This window comes from Pteropus vampyrus, unplaced genomic scaffold, assembly GCF_000151845.1.
Source record: "Pteropus vampyrus isolate Shadow unplaced genomic scaffold, Pvam_2.0 Scaffold148, whole genome shotgun sequence".
Taxonomy (NCBI): Eukaryota; Metazoa; Chordata; class Mammalia; order Chiroptera; family Pteropodidae; genus Pteropus; species Pteropus vampyrus.
In genome coordinates, this window is record NW_011888929.1 from 3,426,816 (window position 1) to 3,443,114 (window position 16,299).

The 16,299-nt window shown below is 34.0% G+C and overlaps 1 protein-coding gene across 8 annotated transcripts in view; it reads left to right on the forward strand.

The window, feature by feature from the left end:
- CEP126 (centrosomal protein 126) overlaps positions 1–16,299 on the forward strand; it is a 93,516-nt gene that overhangs the window by 46,476 nt on the left and 30,741 nt on the right. For 7 of the 8 annotated variants that reach the window (XR_002782541.1, XR_002782542.1, XR_002782543.1 and 4 more), the window contains exons 5-6: positions 9,170–9,368; positions 12,956–15,098. Coding sequence is in view for 5 of the 8 variants with exons in the window: in XM_011369441.2 (XP_011367743.2) it covers positions 9,170–9,368; positions 12,956–15,098 (2,342 nt within the window). In the remaining 3 variants the exon portion in view is untranslated. Of the gene's footprint in view, positions 1–6,589; positions 7,729–9,169; positions 9,369–12,955; positions 15,099–16,299 lie in introns of all 8 variants that reach the window. The other variant, XM_023536126.1, reaches the window with a different exon arrangement.

Sequence of the window (16,299 nt, forward strand, 5' to 3'; positions counted from 1 at the left end):
CAGTAGGTTATTTTATTATACGTAACTGAAATTATATGGCTCTAGAGCTCCAGAGAAAGATCTAAGCTTAAGATATTGGAAGCCAACACAACTGATGAGATCAGATCAGCCTTGGAGAATATGTACTGTGATGGCAGGACTAGGCTAGAACACTGAATAACAACATTTAAGACGTGAAAAAAAAAAAAAGAGAAGCATGCAAATGAGAACAGAATGGTTGATGATAGGACTAGGTTGATGATGAAAACTAAGGAAGGAGAGAGTTTAATGGGGGGGAAAACAGATTGTAGAGATCGATGCCTTCTAGGGAACTAATAACATAAAAAATTATATTCATCAGGATCTTGACAGGAAACAAGTGGTACATTTAAAAGGGTGACTGTAAAGAGGTTAAGAAAGGGACTGGGAAGCCAACAAAGAATGGTAAAGCACCTCTAGAACAGAAACAAAGTCAGTATTACCACACAGACCTGAACTGAGAAAAGCTGTGACTATAGAGGAGGACTGCCAGACAGGACCTGTAGTCTAAATAGAGGAACATTTCTACTGCTAATCCAAGCCCAGAAGAGAGGAAGCCAGAAGAATAATTATCAAAAAACCTCTTCCTTCTGTCACCCTCCCATTTCTTGCCAAGTGCCTTCATTGGCCAAACTCATCCACAAATCAAAAAGCCAGGGATCCTTCAGTCTCTGCCAAGCAGAGACAAGTAGAGAAGTGAATCTGAAATGGCAAAGAGAATATCCAGCATAGAAGCTATGTGTCATTATTTTCTACAACAAAACGTCACACTAGCAACTTTTGTCAGAGCAATTTTATTGAAGTCATTGGGACAGAAAAGAGATTGCAATGAGTTATAAAGAAATAGAGAGCAAGAAAGTAAAGATAACAAGTGTAGCTTGGCTGTGAAAGGAAAAGAGTGATAGAACAATAGATAAAAGATAAAAACATGAATAAGATATGATCCTCTGTCCAAAGAAGTCTTGTAGTTACATTATAATACAGTGTAATGATAGTTACATTATAATACATGTGTAATACCATGTAACAGGGGCTGTTACAGAAATATTAGCAACATGATAAAGAAGTACAAGATTGAAGGTTGGGAAGAAGACTTAAAAGATGAGTATGAATTGTCCAATAAAGCATAAATTGGATTTAGGCATGTTTAAGCCTACAGTGTTATAAAAGGCACAGACCCTTAAGGAAATAGAATTTGTTCAGTGTGGATGTGTTACTGGTAGGACAGAAAATGATCTAGAAATGCAGATTGAAATCAGATGTGAAATTTTTGCGTGTCTAGCTAGGAAGCTTGGACTTTATCCTATAACAAGTAGAAAACCAGTGGAGGATTTTAAGCGGGGTGTGATATAATCCTCTTTATTATTTTAGAAAGGTAACTGGTATGAGTGCTGGAGAATTAAAAGGATGGCGAGGAATTGGAGGCAAGGAGACCAGAGAAAATTAATGAGACAATCCAAGGGATAGATCATTACTGCCTAAACTAGAATAGTACTATTTTGTCTAGTAGAGAAAGGACAGATCTGATAAAGAATAAAAATATTTTGGGTGGTCAGAAGAAAAGAATGAGAGAGAAAAATGAATGAAAATGCCTTTTCACAATGCAGAGAAGTGACATAAAGATAAGAGTTTAAGAATGTTAATCAGGTAGAAGCATAAGAATTGGAATATGAAGAGTATAATAGCAGAAAAATCAGGAGGATCCAGTTATGAATTTAAGAGGACTAACATTAAAAGGGTGGTAGTGAAGGGATAGATATTTCATAGAAAGAATAGATTATGACTTTGGTATATGATGGAATAAAAAATGGAAAAAGAAAAAAAAAAGAAGCTGAAATTTTGAGTTTTGGTTACTGAAGGAACTTGGTGACTTTAAAAATAAAAAGGAACATAATGAAAGGATATAAGTTTGGCAAGATTACTAAATTTTATTTGAGGCTTCTGAGTAGAGATAAATATTTAAGGAGAAATGTATAAAAACAATTTGATCTGAGATTAAATGAGAGATCAAAGCAATTAGAAAGTCATAATTGAATATGTTGTTGCTTAATTTTTATATGTACATATGTCTCCTGAACCAGATTGTAATTTTCTAGAGAATAATGGCTAAATTTTACACATTCAGGTATTCCCTACAGTGCTTGGCTCAGCGCTGTGCGTATTGGAAGTATTCAATAAATACTTTTAATGGAGAAACATCACTGACATGAGTGAACACTTCTCGAGGGTATAAACTGGACCTGAAGCTTAATAAATGAGGAGGCTCTTCATCAGAGACAAACATTAAGAGAGAACTCCAGACAGAGAAAATAATTGGTGTGTGAAAAAGCATGAAAGAACATGTTGTGTTAAAGTAGCTGAAAGTAGTTCAGTTTGGCTAGCGTGTACAGTGAGAAGATAGGCTGGTTGGAAGCCAGGAGTTTGTTCTAAAAACAATTGCTGAAAGATTTAAAGCGAGCATACAGCATTTACATTTTAGAAATATTGCCAGAGTGGGAAAGAACTGGATAAGACTAAAGATGGGAAAATCACATTAAGTGGTTCTTTACTAAATGAAAATGATGACTTCTTGAGCACTGTTAGGAGGCAGAATCAACATGATTTGATAACTGTTTAAGAACTGAGAAGTGATTCAGAGGAGTCAGGGATGACTCTGGAGATTGAGTTTGGTTAATTAATAATTAATTAATTAGTGAAACCATTTATCAAAATGAGGGAAGTAGAGAAGAAGACGCTTAAAAGAGGGAGTCAGTGAAAGGGGGATAGTAAATTGTGAGCTTGAATATGGAGAGAATAGTGGCAGGAAAATCAGGAGGATTTGGGGATGTTCCAGGGCCAGTTTCTCATGGTAAAAAATCTGGGCCATAAGATAGATATGATAGTTACCAATGAATGGATGAAACTAAAAGCCTTGGTTCAATACCCACCCGTGGTAGTCTTGGGTTTGGCTAAACAATCAAATTCTCATGACTACGATAAGCCATGTTTGGCTTCAATCAGAGGACAGAAAACACTGCATGTCCATCTTCAATAGGAGGAATCCTCATGGCAGGCCACAAAACAGTCAAAGGGCCAGTCTTTGCTATGCCCCTCTCCCCACAAGTGACAGACAGCTCAGCTCTAAGGAAAAGAGATCACAATGAGTATATATACAGCCACTGTAGATTAGAAAGCCTATGTTCCAAACAGGACCAATATTTTTTGAAATGGCTCCATATGTATAGCTTTCAGGTCCATGCAGGACATGTGCAATTATAGGAATTATAATTATAGTTTTTGGAAACCCAGAACTATGGATTCCTACCAGGTATCTATGGTTTTATTCACAGTCCTCTCAGTCCAGATGCAGATTACCAATGAAGGGTCATTTTTAACATAATCAATGTGCCTTATAATACAGTTGAAATCCTACTAAAAATCCAGAGTAACAGACTTAGAAAATTAACTCAAAGTCAAATTGGTCCACAGAAAAGAACAGATTTTGTTAATTCTTCACTCACATATAGATAGATAAGATCACACAGATAATATAAATAAGATTACACAGAGAGTATGTATGAATAGATAAGCAAAGAAGAAGGTCACATAATTTTAAAAAATTCTAGCATATAAAGGACAAGCAAAGAAAGAGGAGCTCAAGAAAGACCCTAAGGAAGAACAACCAGAGAAGTAGAAAAATAACCAGGAAAGCATGATAATATGAAAACCAAGAGAATTAAAGTCAAGAAAGATAGCAGTCAAGAGTGTCTATTTTTGTAATTATTAGGTCAATTAGTTAATTACTAGCACGATTAGTACATTGAAGTAGTAGAAGTGGAAGCCAGATAGCAGTGTGTTAAGGACCAAATGGAAGTTGAGGCAGTGAAGGCAATATAATTACAGAGTACTTATGGAAAAACTTGCCTGAAAATGGAAGATGACAGGCAATTAGAGAGAGTTTTAGGGTCCAGGAGGAATTTAGAGTGATAAAAAATACCAAACCATTTAGTGTAGAAATAAGTAATGTTCATTTTTATATACAGGTTTTTTTCACTCTCAGATTTCATTTTTTGTGTATCAGTTGTTATCCTTCGTGTTATCAGATATTTTTAATATAGAAGCTTTTTGTATTATGAATGAAAGGATAGACTTTTTTGTTCAACAGTATACAGTCCTTAAAGTCTTAGAAGAGGTAAAGTATCAGAACAACTTTAATTTCCCTATAGCAAAAAAATATATAGTTATCATTATACCAAATCTGTGCTACGACTATTAAATAACATACATCATCTTTGTTTTATGATAAATTATCTTCATTCTAAATTAGAATCAATAGTTTCATATTATTATTATAATATAGTATATTACTTTAATATACTATGACTCATGATATCTATATCTACTTACATATACACATACACACACTAAATGTTATGTATTTGAAAAACAACAGATGTATGCAATTCATAGAGAGAACACTATGGTTTACTTATTTAAAAGTTGAAATTTTCTCTGCAGATAACTAGCAATATTAAATAATGTATGTGAAGATGCTTTATAAACTATAATATGCTGTACAAAAAAGATATTAAGGATATTAAGGATCAGGTGTTAATTTAATAGAAGTATTTATATGTACTATTTATAACAAATATAATTAAGCTGCAAATATTGATAAACTATTGTTACATTAAAAATACATTTTCTGTAGAATATAAACCTAAAATGTGTTGAGGAGCATTTGACGAGATACAGCATGCATTTATGATTAAAACACTTAATAAAATCTGTATAGAAAGAAAATGCCTCAACATAATAAAAGCTATATATGACAAACCCTCAGCTAACATCATACTTAATGGTGAAAAACTGAAAGCTTTCCCTCTAAGATGAGGAACAAGATTAAGTATGCTTGCTCTCACCACTTGTATTCAGTATAGTTTTGGAAGCTATCTAGAGCAGTAAGGCAAGAGAAAGAAATAAAAGACATCCAAATTTGGAATGAAGAAGTCAAATTGTCACTTTTTGATGGCATGATTCTCTGTATAGAAAATCCTAAAGATGCTACCAAAAAAAAAAAAAACTATTAGAAACAATAAATAAATAAATACAGTAAAGTTGCAAGATACAAAATCAATGTATTAAATGTGCTGTGGAATATAGTACTGTTATGTGCCACTTAAACTGGGATATGTTCTAAGAAATGCGTAGTTAGGGGATTTCATCATTGTGCGAATGTCAAAGTGCACTTACACAGACCTAGATGGTACAGCCTACTGCACACCTCGGCTTCATGGCATGGCTTATTGCTCCTGGGCTACAAGCCTGTAAAACATGTTACTGTATAAAACAACACGAGATTAGATCAAGTGCAAGAGAAAATGGTGCAATCAAGAGACAGTAAACATGAGATGTATGAGGCTGCTGACAGTGTAGCACTGCACACTATTTTACAACAAATTATTTTTATAAGTAGAAATAGCATACTCTAAAATAATGATAAAAATATATATATAGCATTGTAAATACATAAACCAGTAACATAATCATTTATTATCACATAATTTATATGCTATACTTTCACACAAATGGCAGTGCAGTGGGTTTGTTTACACCAGCATCATCACAAACATGTGAAGAATACATTGGGCTTAGATGACAAAATGGTTATGCTGTGACTAGGTGATAGGAATTTTTCAGTTTCATAATAATCTCATAGGACCACAGTCATATATGTGGTCCATTGTTGACCAGAACATTGTTATACAGCACATGACTATAATGCCAAGAAACAGGGAGCTTCCAAAGAAATGGAGGTACATCAGTACCCATAAATAAGTGTTCTAATATGAGGAATATTAATGGTAGATAAAAACAATTTAAGATGTTAATAATGTGGTCATCTAAAGGAGAAAAAAAAATGTATGAAGACATGGAAAGCATTCAAAGCTAAGCCTCAAGAAAAATCAGAGAATGTGTTCATACGAAAATTGAAGCTGCCTCAGGAGATAATGAGATAAAAGAATGTTAATAATGGATTGACATTAAAAATATAGGTAATCAGCCTTCCATCGCATCCAAATCCTTATCACAAAGATAATATACTTGACCCTTCTGTTAGATATAGGGTAAAAGAAGCTATAGTTTCTCCTATATTAAATTTTTATACTTTACAATGATATTAGATATCTATCTCCAATATCCATGTATTTGTGGTGAGATCATCAATTCTAAACCACATGCTACCCTGAGAAATCTGGCCAGAGCTGAGCAGTGGTTTATTTGACCTTTATTTGACCTTTGTACTAGAGCTTTAGAACAAATTGTCTAGCCTACATTCATTATCTGTACGACTATCAGACTTCTGAGAGGTAAAAATACTCTAAAAGCAAAGAACGGGAAAGGGAAACCTGAATGAGCTATGTACATTTCGCAGCCCATGTGAGAGCACAGTGATCAGAAGATCATGTGTGGACCTTAAGGACAAAAAACAATATGAATCAAAAGACTAAAGGCAGCCCAATAAACCAAAAGCCATCTTAATAAGGCTGTCTCTCTACCTGCCTGTCAAAATGCTTTTCCACCTGTGCAGATCCATTCCTGCCTGTCCAGCTGTCTCCACATCTGATCCCTCCTTAACTGATCAGCTATCTCCTTCACGGGCCTACCATTCCCAAATTCTTCCTAGCTATCCAACTGTTTCTCCCACCCGCCAGCCCCATATTCTGCCTATCCATTCATCTGTTTCCTCTACTCTTCCTAAGACCTTTTTACCAGCCCCATTATTGTCCAACCCAATCAAATATCTTCCTCGCCCTCCAGCCCCAGTTGCTCCCAGATTTTCTAGCAGTTTCCCTTTTTTGCCAGCCCCAGTTCCTTCTGGACTACCTGACCATCTACCCCACCCACCCCAAAGTTCTCCAACCATTCCTGATTCTGACTCACAGAGCAAGTTATTTTACAAAACTTTCAAACCCAAACATTTCCTTCCAGTACGGCATTGTACCCCAACCACTCTAATGCCTGCCCTTGTTCATCGTTCCCTTCCAACTCAACTGGTTGTTTCTCCAACCCCTTTGGAAGCTCTCCCTGTTTTGAAGCATTCAGGTTTAGCCAGTCATCCCCCTCATCAATCAGTACCCACTCTTTCTTATATCGTTCCATTGTCTGAACATCCTGCTAGCTTAGATCCTTTTCAGTCAGTCCAGCAATCTTTTCCACAAACCACAACACTATCAAATCTGCCCCAGGCCTTTGTAGACTGTCCACCTGCCTCAATTCTCTCCCATCCACCTCCCCATCATTCTCCATCCTCTTCTTTGTCTTCATCTCCTTCTATTTCTACATCCTCTTCTTCATCCTCCATACAGTGTTCTTCCTCTTCATCCAGTCTTGCCTCTCCTTCACCTTCCTCTTCTACCTCTCCACCTTTACATCCTTCGTCTATTCCTCTTTTTTCCTCACCTTTGCATTCATCTCCTTCTCCATGTTTACTTCCAACTTACTTAGATTTTCCTTCTCCACTTCCTCCTGTTTCTTCTTCCTTTATGATTTCTTCTTCCTTTCCCCCTATGCTTCACTCTCCCTCTCTTTCTACCTCCCCGTCTTCTTTTATTTCTATCCATCCCTTCAATCCTCACTGGGGGAAGAAAGTAGAGAAGAGAAGAGAAGCAAGAGGAGTAGTGAAGAAAGAAATAGAGAAGAAAAAGTTGAGAGACGACAACTTTAAAGGTAAATAAATTAAGTTTATTAGATAATTTGTAGATTTAGCAATATTTGTTTGGGAAGGGTGATTGAAGGGGAAGGTATATATAAGACTAGACATAGTATGCCTAAAAGGAAGAGAGAGAAACATACTTTCAATGTTTAGAAACTTGTGTTAAATAACATCTTGCTCTTCTTGATCTCCCTGTGGTCACAAAAGGATAGTCAGGAATCTAGTACTCATTGACTATTCCAGTTTGTCCAAATAAAGATATATATGGGTATTGGAGATAGGTATATGTCACATATGTCACTTTCCAAAACGTTTGTTATCTTCATTGACTTGATAATTGAATTCAAATAAATTAATAATAAGTACCCTTAGGATTCACACTAATGGCCCTATTGCAGCAGCTGTCAGCTTTTTTATATACCTCATTCCCATCCTACTCCCATCCCCAAATCTTTCTTTGTCCACTTTGTGCATATGCTGAAATGTAATATGCTATAAGTTTCCAGAAGTTGAAAAATTCTAATAGAAGATTATATCATCCCCTAATACTTTTTGAATGGCACTTTGGCACACTAAAAGTAGAACTCTAAATTAAAGGTACCCCTTCTGTGGCATGAAAACCATGCCTATATATGTGACACAACTAAAAATAAATGTGTACACTCTCCTCTGTGGAGTAAGATCCAAGCACCTAAACCTAGTAAACTAAGATGGAAATTCCTGCCTACCCTGACAAGTGATTTTTACCTTTTCTATCTGCCTGAATCTTCAGCCAACTCTATTAAGGTTATAGGAATATCTACCAGCCATGGCAGTACGGCATTGTACTCAGAACAAAAGGTAATGCAGATTATTATTATCCAGATAGGAATGCTCTTAAAGAACTGAGGGTTGACTCTACATATATACAGGATTTCCTTCTATAGCTGTCCTAAACAACAGAGGAATACGACTTAATAATCAAAGCTATGAATAATTGGGCATTCCTACATAAAGATGGAGTGCTTTATTGCAGTGGTCTCCAACCTTTTTCACACCAGGGACAGGTGCTCCTATGAGAATCTAATGCCTGATGATGTAAGGTGGACCTGAGATGGTGATGCTAGCACTGGGGATTGGCTACAAATACAGATGAAGCTTTGCTCACTTGCCCGCTGCTCATCTCCTGCTGTGTGGCCCAGTTCCTAACAGGCCACGGACCAATACCAGTCTGTGGCCCGGGGTTTGGAGACCCTTGCTTTATTGGAACTATAATTGCACAACCATTTTTATTCTATCGATTACCCTAAATTCCCATTCCATTATATCTACATATTTCTCCAATATCCTTATATGTGATTATCTGGACACACATGTACAAACACACACACGCTACATGAATGTGTCATTTATATGTGTATAAAAAGAAGTTAACTTCATTTAAATGTACTAAACATTTTTATGTATGGTTCACAGAGCTATAGATAATGCCTTGCCTTCATCACTGTCAAAAAATGATCATAAACATCAGAAACATCTCTTATCCAAAATCAATCGTGATAAAGAAATGAAGGAAAACAGCAGGACGAACTTGGCTGCTAACAAAGATGTGTTCCAGCTTAAACTGGTGGAAACTCAGAAACTACTAGAAGATCAGCATCTAAGCAGCTTGCAAGTATGAAATTATAAATATGTTATTAATATTTTAATACCTAGTAATAATATTGTCCCATTTTTTTCAGTGCTTTTCACTAAAGAAACGTACGCCATTAGCCAAGGATAGGCTATGAAAGAGAATGTGGATGAATCGGCACAAATTTATCACAGATACTAGAAAATAATTTTTTAGTTTTTTTCTCTACCTTTTATTCATTTTTCTACTTCCTCTGTTCTTCTCTTTCCATCTCATATTTAGAAAAATATGCTTTATGAATGTTATTTTCTGACAAACATGAAAGCTATTTGAAGGTACAGTGTAACATAAGTATCATTGTTAAAGATTAAATTATAAAAAACAAGCTCACTATTATAATACATGTAGACATTAGGTTCTTAATAAATATAGGGCACAATTAGGTAGAAATAGTGTTTCTATTCTATAATTTAGGGAATTGACTTTGTTATTTTCCAACCAGTGAATGGGATTTCCACTAGTTTTCCTAAAAATGTTCATACACTTTCTTTTTCATGAGTAATTACACACATTTATGAGATTTTAGTAGGCTGATATAAAGATTAAATTCCTAACCTTGCCCTGATTGATTTAATAATTAAGCAATAGTGGCAAAGCCAAAAAAAGCAAAGCAGGAGTCTTTTTCTTGTTCAGATGAAGTGTCTTTCTGCCATAAACAACTATAAATTTGAATGAAATATATGAAACATGTTTTTAGAGATTAGATAATGGACAGTACAGGATATGATCTTGAAAAGGGGGAAAACAAATGAGGTAAGCCCTATGATCACATAGATTTTTTACCAAGGCATATTCTCTGGATAAGCCTCAAAAAATCCACAGGTTAACCAACTGCCTGCCAAAAAAAAAAAAAGAAACACTCTCTTAAAGAAGACTGAAATCTAGTTGTACAACCTAATGCTTATAATGCCCAACATTCAATCACAACTTACTAGACATGTGAAAAAGCAGGAAAATATGGCTCATAACTAGAGGAAAAATTAGCAATATAATCGGATGAAGAAATTACAGAGATTATGGAATTAATAGGTAGGAAATTAAAATCATTTGTATCAATATTTTCAAGGAACTAAAATAAAATAAAAATAAATAATGAAAAAGGATATTTTAGAAGAACCAAACAGACCTTCTAAATCTGAAAAGCATAATATCTGAAATGAAAATTTCACTGGATGGGCTTAATGGTGTAGGCATTACAGACAGAAAGATCAGTGAACTTGAAGGCATGACAATAAATATCATCTAACTTAATCACTGAGAGAAAAAAGTCTGGAAAAAAATAAGCAGAGTGTTAGTGGCCTGTGAGACACTATCAGGCAATATAACATAAATTTATTAAAATCCTACAAAGGAGAAATGGAATATTGAAAGAAATAGTGGCTTAAAATGTTTCAAATTTGATGAAATTATAAATCCACAGATCCAAGAAGCTCAACAAACTCCAAGAAAGATAAGCATGCACAAGTGCACGCATGCTTACACATGCACCCACACACATACACCACAAAGGCACATCAAAATCAAATTTTAGAGAGAAAAAAGATATATTACATGCATGAGAACTTTTTAAAGTAAGATGGACAACTAACTTCAAGCTGAAAGACAGTGAAACAATATTCTTTAAATTCTTAGAGAAGAAAAATGGCGATGTAGAATTATGTATCCAACTAAAATATCTTCTTGAAATGAAGGGAAAATAGGCATTTTCAAGTAAACTACTGAAAACCACTGCACTACACCAGCATCTTCGCTACAAGAAATACTACAGGAACTTTTTTAGGCAGAAAGAAATTTCTATGAGGTGAAAACTCAAATCTATTACTGGTTGTTATGGTGGATAGGGACTGACTCCAAAGAAGCATGAGGAAACTTTTGGCAGATGGGAAGGTTCTTCTATATGTTTGATATGGTGGCTATGTGTGAATAATTTGTCAAAATCCATTGAACTATACATTCGAAATAGGTATATTTTATTATAGATAAGTATACCCTCAATAAAGTTGATTTAAAAATAAAACACAAACACACACAAAAAAACTTAAACACAAACCATGTTAAGTCTAGGGTAGTTGATACCAGTAACTTATGAGCAAGACTTGAATCTGATCGTGTTTCATTGTTTAATGATACGAAAAATTCTGGGGAAAAAAGTACAGTGTAGTGAAATCGGAAGTTGCTGAACTTCTTTTGAGGTACTTCAGGAAATGAAGCCATTACAGACCTATGCAAACAAATCTTAGAGCCATGGACATCACACTTATATCTAAAAGGACCTTCTAAAACATCTCATTATAGGTAATCTCAAAGAAACTCCTCCAAGCCTGACTTCCTTACTACTGTCAATTAAAGTAACACAGTTTCAAAAACAGGCATTGGAGGATCTGTGCTTTGTTTTGTTCTCCTAATTAGGTTGAAATGACCATCTCTTTAACAAAAGATCACAGTACTGAAGAATGCAATAAGCAGGGACAAATCCTAGTAATATCAAAACAAATTCATGTGAATCTTTTTCAAAACTTATTTCACAGTAATATATCAATCAGTAAACATTAATTGTGCAAACTAAAAATATTTCTATTCTATAACTGATTTCCTTGGTTTCTTAGCTAAAAAATACTGTATTTTAGTTTAATATCAAAATATTTAAATTTTCTAAAATTTGAAAAATCTTAAGGGACACTACTTTTCTTTGAGTTCATTTAACTTTTTGACTACCTCTACAATTTAAAGTAATTTTGAATCTATTTCTATATATGTGATACAGATTAATACATTAGGATATGTGTGAGAAATTATAAATATTTTAAAACATTTACTATACTTTAATGTTATAAAATTGTATTATATACTAATACATTTTATAAAATTTCAGTGATATAGTGATGAGAATGTCCATAGAATTTATGGAAACTATTATTCTGCTAAATCTCAAAAAAAGAGCCATTAAAAATCAATAGTTCTCAACCCTAAATCCACATTAGAATTACCTGAGGAATTTTGAAATTATAATAATACCAATACATGGAACCCATCCAAGTATTAAATCAGCAGGACTAAGGCATAGATATTTTTATAAAGCTCCTTATGTAATTCTAAAATGTAGCCACAGTTGAGAACTCTACTATAGAGACCTCAACAAAGATGTAGCCCTTCCAACAGGGAATTCATTTTAGGAACATAGAGCTTTTAGGAGCTTCATTTAAGTCCAGTGAAGATTTCAGGAAAAAAATATTTGAAAATAGCTGTTTTCTAGAATTTCACAACACTCCATATTCTGGAATAGTGATAGCAAAATTCTTTTCTAAGCTATAACTGTGACTAGAATAATTGGGTAGTTAACATTAGGTGTAGAAATTAAGACAAACACATTATATTATAAGTCTCTGTTAGCTTGCTCTTTCTCACTCTGAAGATTGTTCCAGGGATATAGATTATTTACATACCTACACTGTTTATAGTCATTTTACTGTATTTTAAATGCAAAGGAGAAAATAACAGTGTGTTGAATCATTACTTTTGGCATTTAAAAATTTCTAAGCTATAAAACAATATTCTTTATTTTCTTTCAGAAATTTTGTGATGAAGTTAATCAGATAACAAATTCTGAAACTCTTTCAAGTATAGACAGTCTTGAGGCTGGAGAACATGAAGAAATATATTTAACACTTATTAATAAGGAACCTTCTAAATCAATCCAGAAGAATTCTATTTTCCTCAAATCAGCAAATCTACAATCAACTAATCTAAGCCTCTTTGATGAAGATAAACTGTCATTCTCTAAAACTCAACATATAAATAATTGGCTAATAAATTTAGGTGATCCAAATACTCAAACTGCCACACCTTTCTCAGATATTTTAAGTAAGCCTAATGTTCTACCTTCATATGAATGTTTTAATAGTAAAGAAGAAAATTCTTCTGCTCTAAGAACTGTGGAAAGAACCACAGATACTGCTAATAATTCAAGAGCCTTTGTATCTAGTCCACCCACACATGTACAAGATAAAAGTGAAAAGACCTCTGAAACTAGCACTATGAGGATAGCTGATTCTTCTTCTGAGGCATTCAAAAGAGAGAGACCATTAGTTAGTGAGAGCCCAACATTTAAATTCAGCAAAGCATGGAACACTTCAGATTCTCTAACCCAGGAAATGGCTACAATTTCAGACCAAGAGAAATATTCTGAATTAACTCAAGAAAATAGAACTACTTCAGTTCCTACTTCATTTTTACCTGTGGCAACACCTTTAGTTTTGCTCTCTAATACACAATCAGCTAGACCTTTACCAAAGAACAGTATACATATAAAAGAAATTGACCCAGTGCAGTGTTCTGATAAGTTACAGGAACTGAAAGATGTTAAAGATGAAAAGATAAAATATTTCAATAGTAATAAAGAGTTGCCTTTATTTTCAAACAATGTTCAAGCTGCCTATATACCTCACAACTCTGATGCAAAAGATAAAAAACAGAAAATAACTGAAACATCAACATCATCGTCTAATGTAATTTCTAATTGTGACTTAGTTGGTCAGCACAAGAAAATGAAATACAATATTCATGAAAGAAGTAGTGTGAGATTTCTTAAAAGTATTTTGAAGAAAGAATCTAAATACGAACATGATTATTTTAAGGCACTAGTTATAAAGCAGGGCTTTAAGTTGGGAAATCAAAAAGCAGAAGCTATCAAAGATAGTATCGAATTAACAAAAGAAAAAGGAAACAGTGCAGAAATTCCAAAGACTATTAAAAAACTGAGGTGGTTTGATGAAACTGGAGATATGGGGAGAAATGCTGAAAATAATCATTCACTGAACAGTGGAATAGAAATATCTCAACAGTGGTCTCAACCATTCCACATTCAAACAGAAAGCGGTGCTGCCAGCAACATAATTAGTGTTCCTGCTTATGCTGTGAATTCTGCTGATAGAAAAAAATCTGAGGATGATTCCTCTGGAAACATTGCTGCATTGGGAGGATCTGGAACAAACCATGTGTCTTTGAACTCTTTTATACCTTCAAGTCATAACATTGCTAAACAAGCCTGGCCAGCCTCAAAAAAAGAGGAAAGTAAATCTTCTATACATAACGGTGATTCTAAAACTAAGAAAGGTAATCCACAAAGAGGTGGAGCAAAAGTAATCAGGACAATATCTGCTAAAGTCCAATCAGGTTTTATATATCCAAACAGAAAAGGCACTGTTATTCGACCACAGTCTACGAGCAAGGCCAACACATTTCTACAAGCTCATGGTAAATTAATTGTACCTCATCCTCCTCCTAAATCTCCTTCAAATATTAGGAGTGATAAAAATATACAAGTTTCTCAGTGTCAATCAGTAATGCCTGAAAATTCTCAAAACATTATTACAAATAACTATTTTAATACAAAACCTGTGCTTCAAACAGAACACAAGTTGAATCAGTGGACTCAAGAAAGTAGTCTTCCACTCTCACACATTTGTTCTGACTTAGTCACTGTGATGCCATCTGTACCATGTTGTTCTTCTGAGTGCCAGACTTCAGCAACAATAAATCATTCACATGGCACTCAAATGGTTGCCCAGCAAGAAGGAACGTTATATTGCACCCAAAGATGTCCTGTTTATGAAGGAAGTCATCACTCTGTGACTTTTAGATCTACTAAAGAAGAATCTGTTCCCGCATGGAAAAGACGGCATAATATTCTAGGTCAAAATGAAAAGGCAGATGGTAAGAATATATATTTTTATAGATAAAATGTACAAATTTTTTAATTCATGTGAAACTTATTAAGGTATAGCAATGTATACCTTACAGATATTAATGTTAAATAATAGTTTAGCTTTATAGAAACAACTTATTTCCCTTAATATTGTGCCCTTGTCTATCCAGTAACTGAAGTTTTTAAAAGAATGACCCAACCTTTACTCAACTAAAATTTGAAACTTTGCTAGCCTCCATTTTTTCCATGACTTTTCTTTTTAGTTAAAAAGAGGGAGGACAAAGAGTCAGATCTGATTAATATTCCATATCGTTTTGTCATTACCCCAATATTATAGTCAAAATGTCTATCAAAATAATCATAGTAAAAAATATTGTTTAAATTATTCTAAATAGATAAATAAATGTTATAATACTTTTCTTTATTTTTCTTTAAAATGTTTGTTGAATTGAATTGTTATAAGCTAATAATAGATGTGCCAGAACTTTTCATCTTCTTTCTAAAAGCGTGGCAGCTCTACTGTTATTAGTTATATACGTTGGTTTTCATATGGAAAAAAAAATGATAGCATTCCTTTAAACATTTTTGAAAATTAATTCTCTACAGAATGGCATTACGCAGTTGATGCCACATAAAGCTACTTTCCTCTAAGGGAATGGACTAGAAGCCCAAAAATTTCCTACCAGTAGGAATCAGTTGACTGTTAAGAAAAAGGTAGGACTTCAGGAGAAAATCAGAAAAGCAATGCTTTCCTTTTCCCAAAGATATGAATAAATATTAAGAAGATATAAAAAGGGAATTAGTTTAAAATTGAATATTCAAAGACTTCTTCAGTTAGACTATAGAATTTAAGGACCGTGGGATTTATTTTGTGATTCATCACTGTATCCCCACGTCCTAACTGTGCCTGGCACTTCATAGACACATGAACTTTTCTTGAATAGATACAAGCCATATTAACAGATGAGAAGCTAAATGCAAAGACTGTAATCTAAAAATCTTTAGCATTTATTTGCAAGAGCCTAGATAATATATATATTTCATTCTCTTCTTATCCAGCCATTTCACCATGTAACTTTAGTTTTCACACTACTTCCAAAAAATGAAAGCATCATACAGATTTGATATGCAAAAGCAAATAATGATAAATTATAATTGTTACATTTTTTGAGTTCTTACTCTATGCCAGTTACAGTGCTAAGTCTTTTT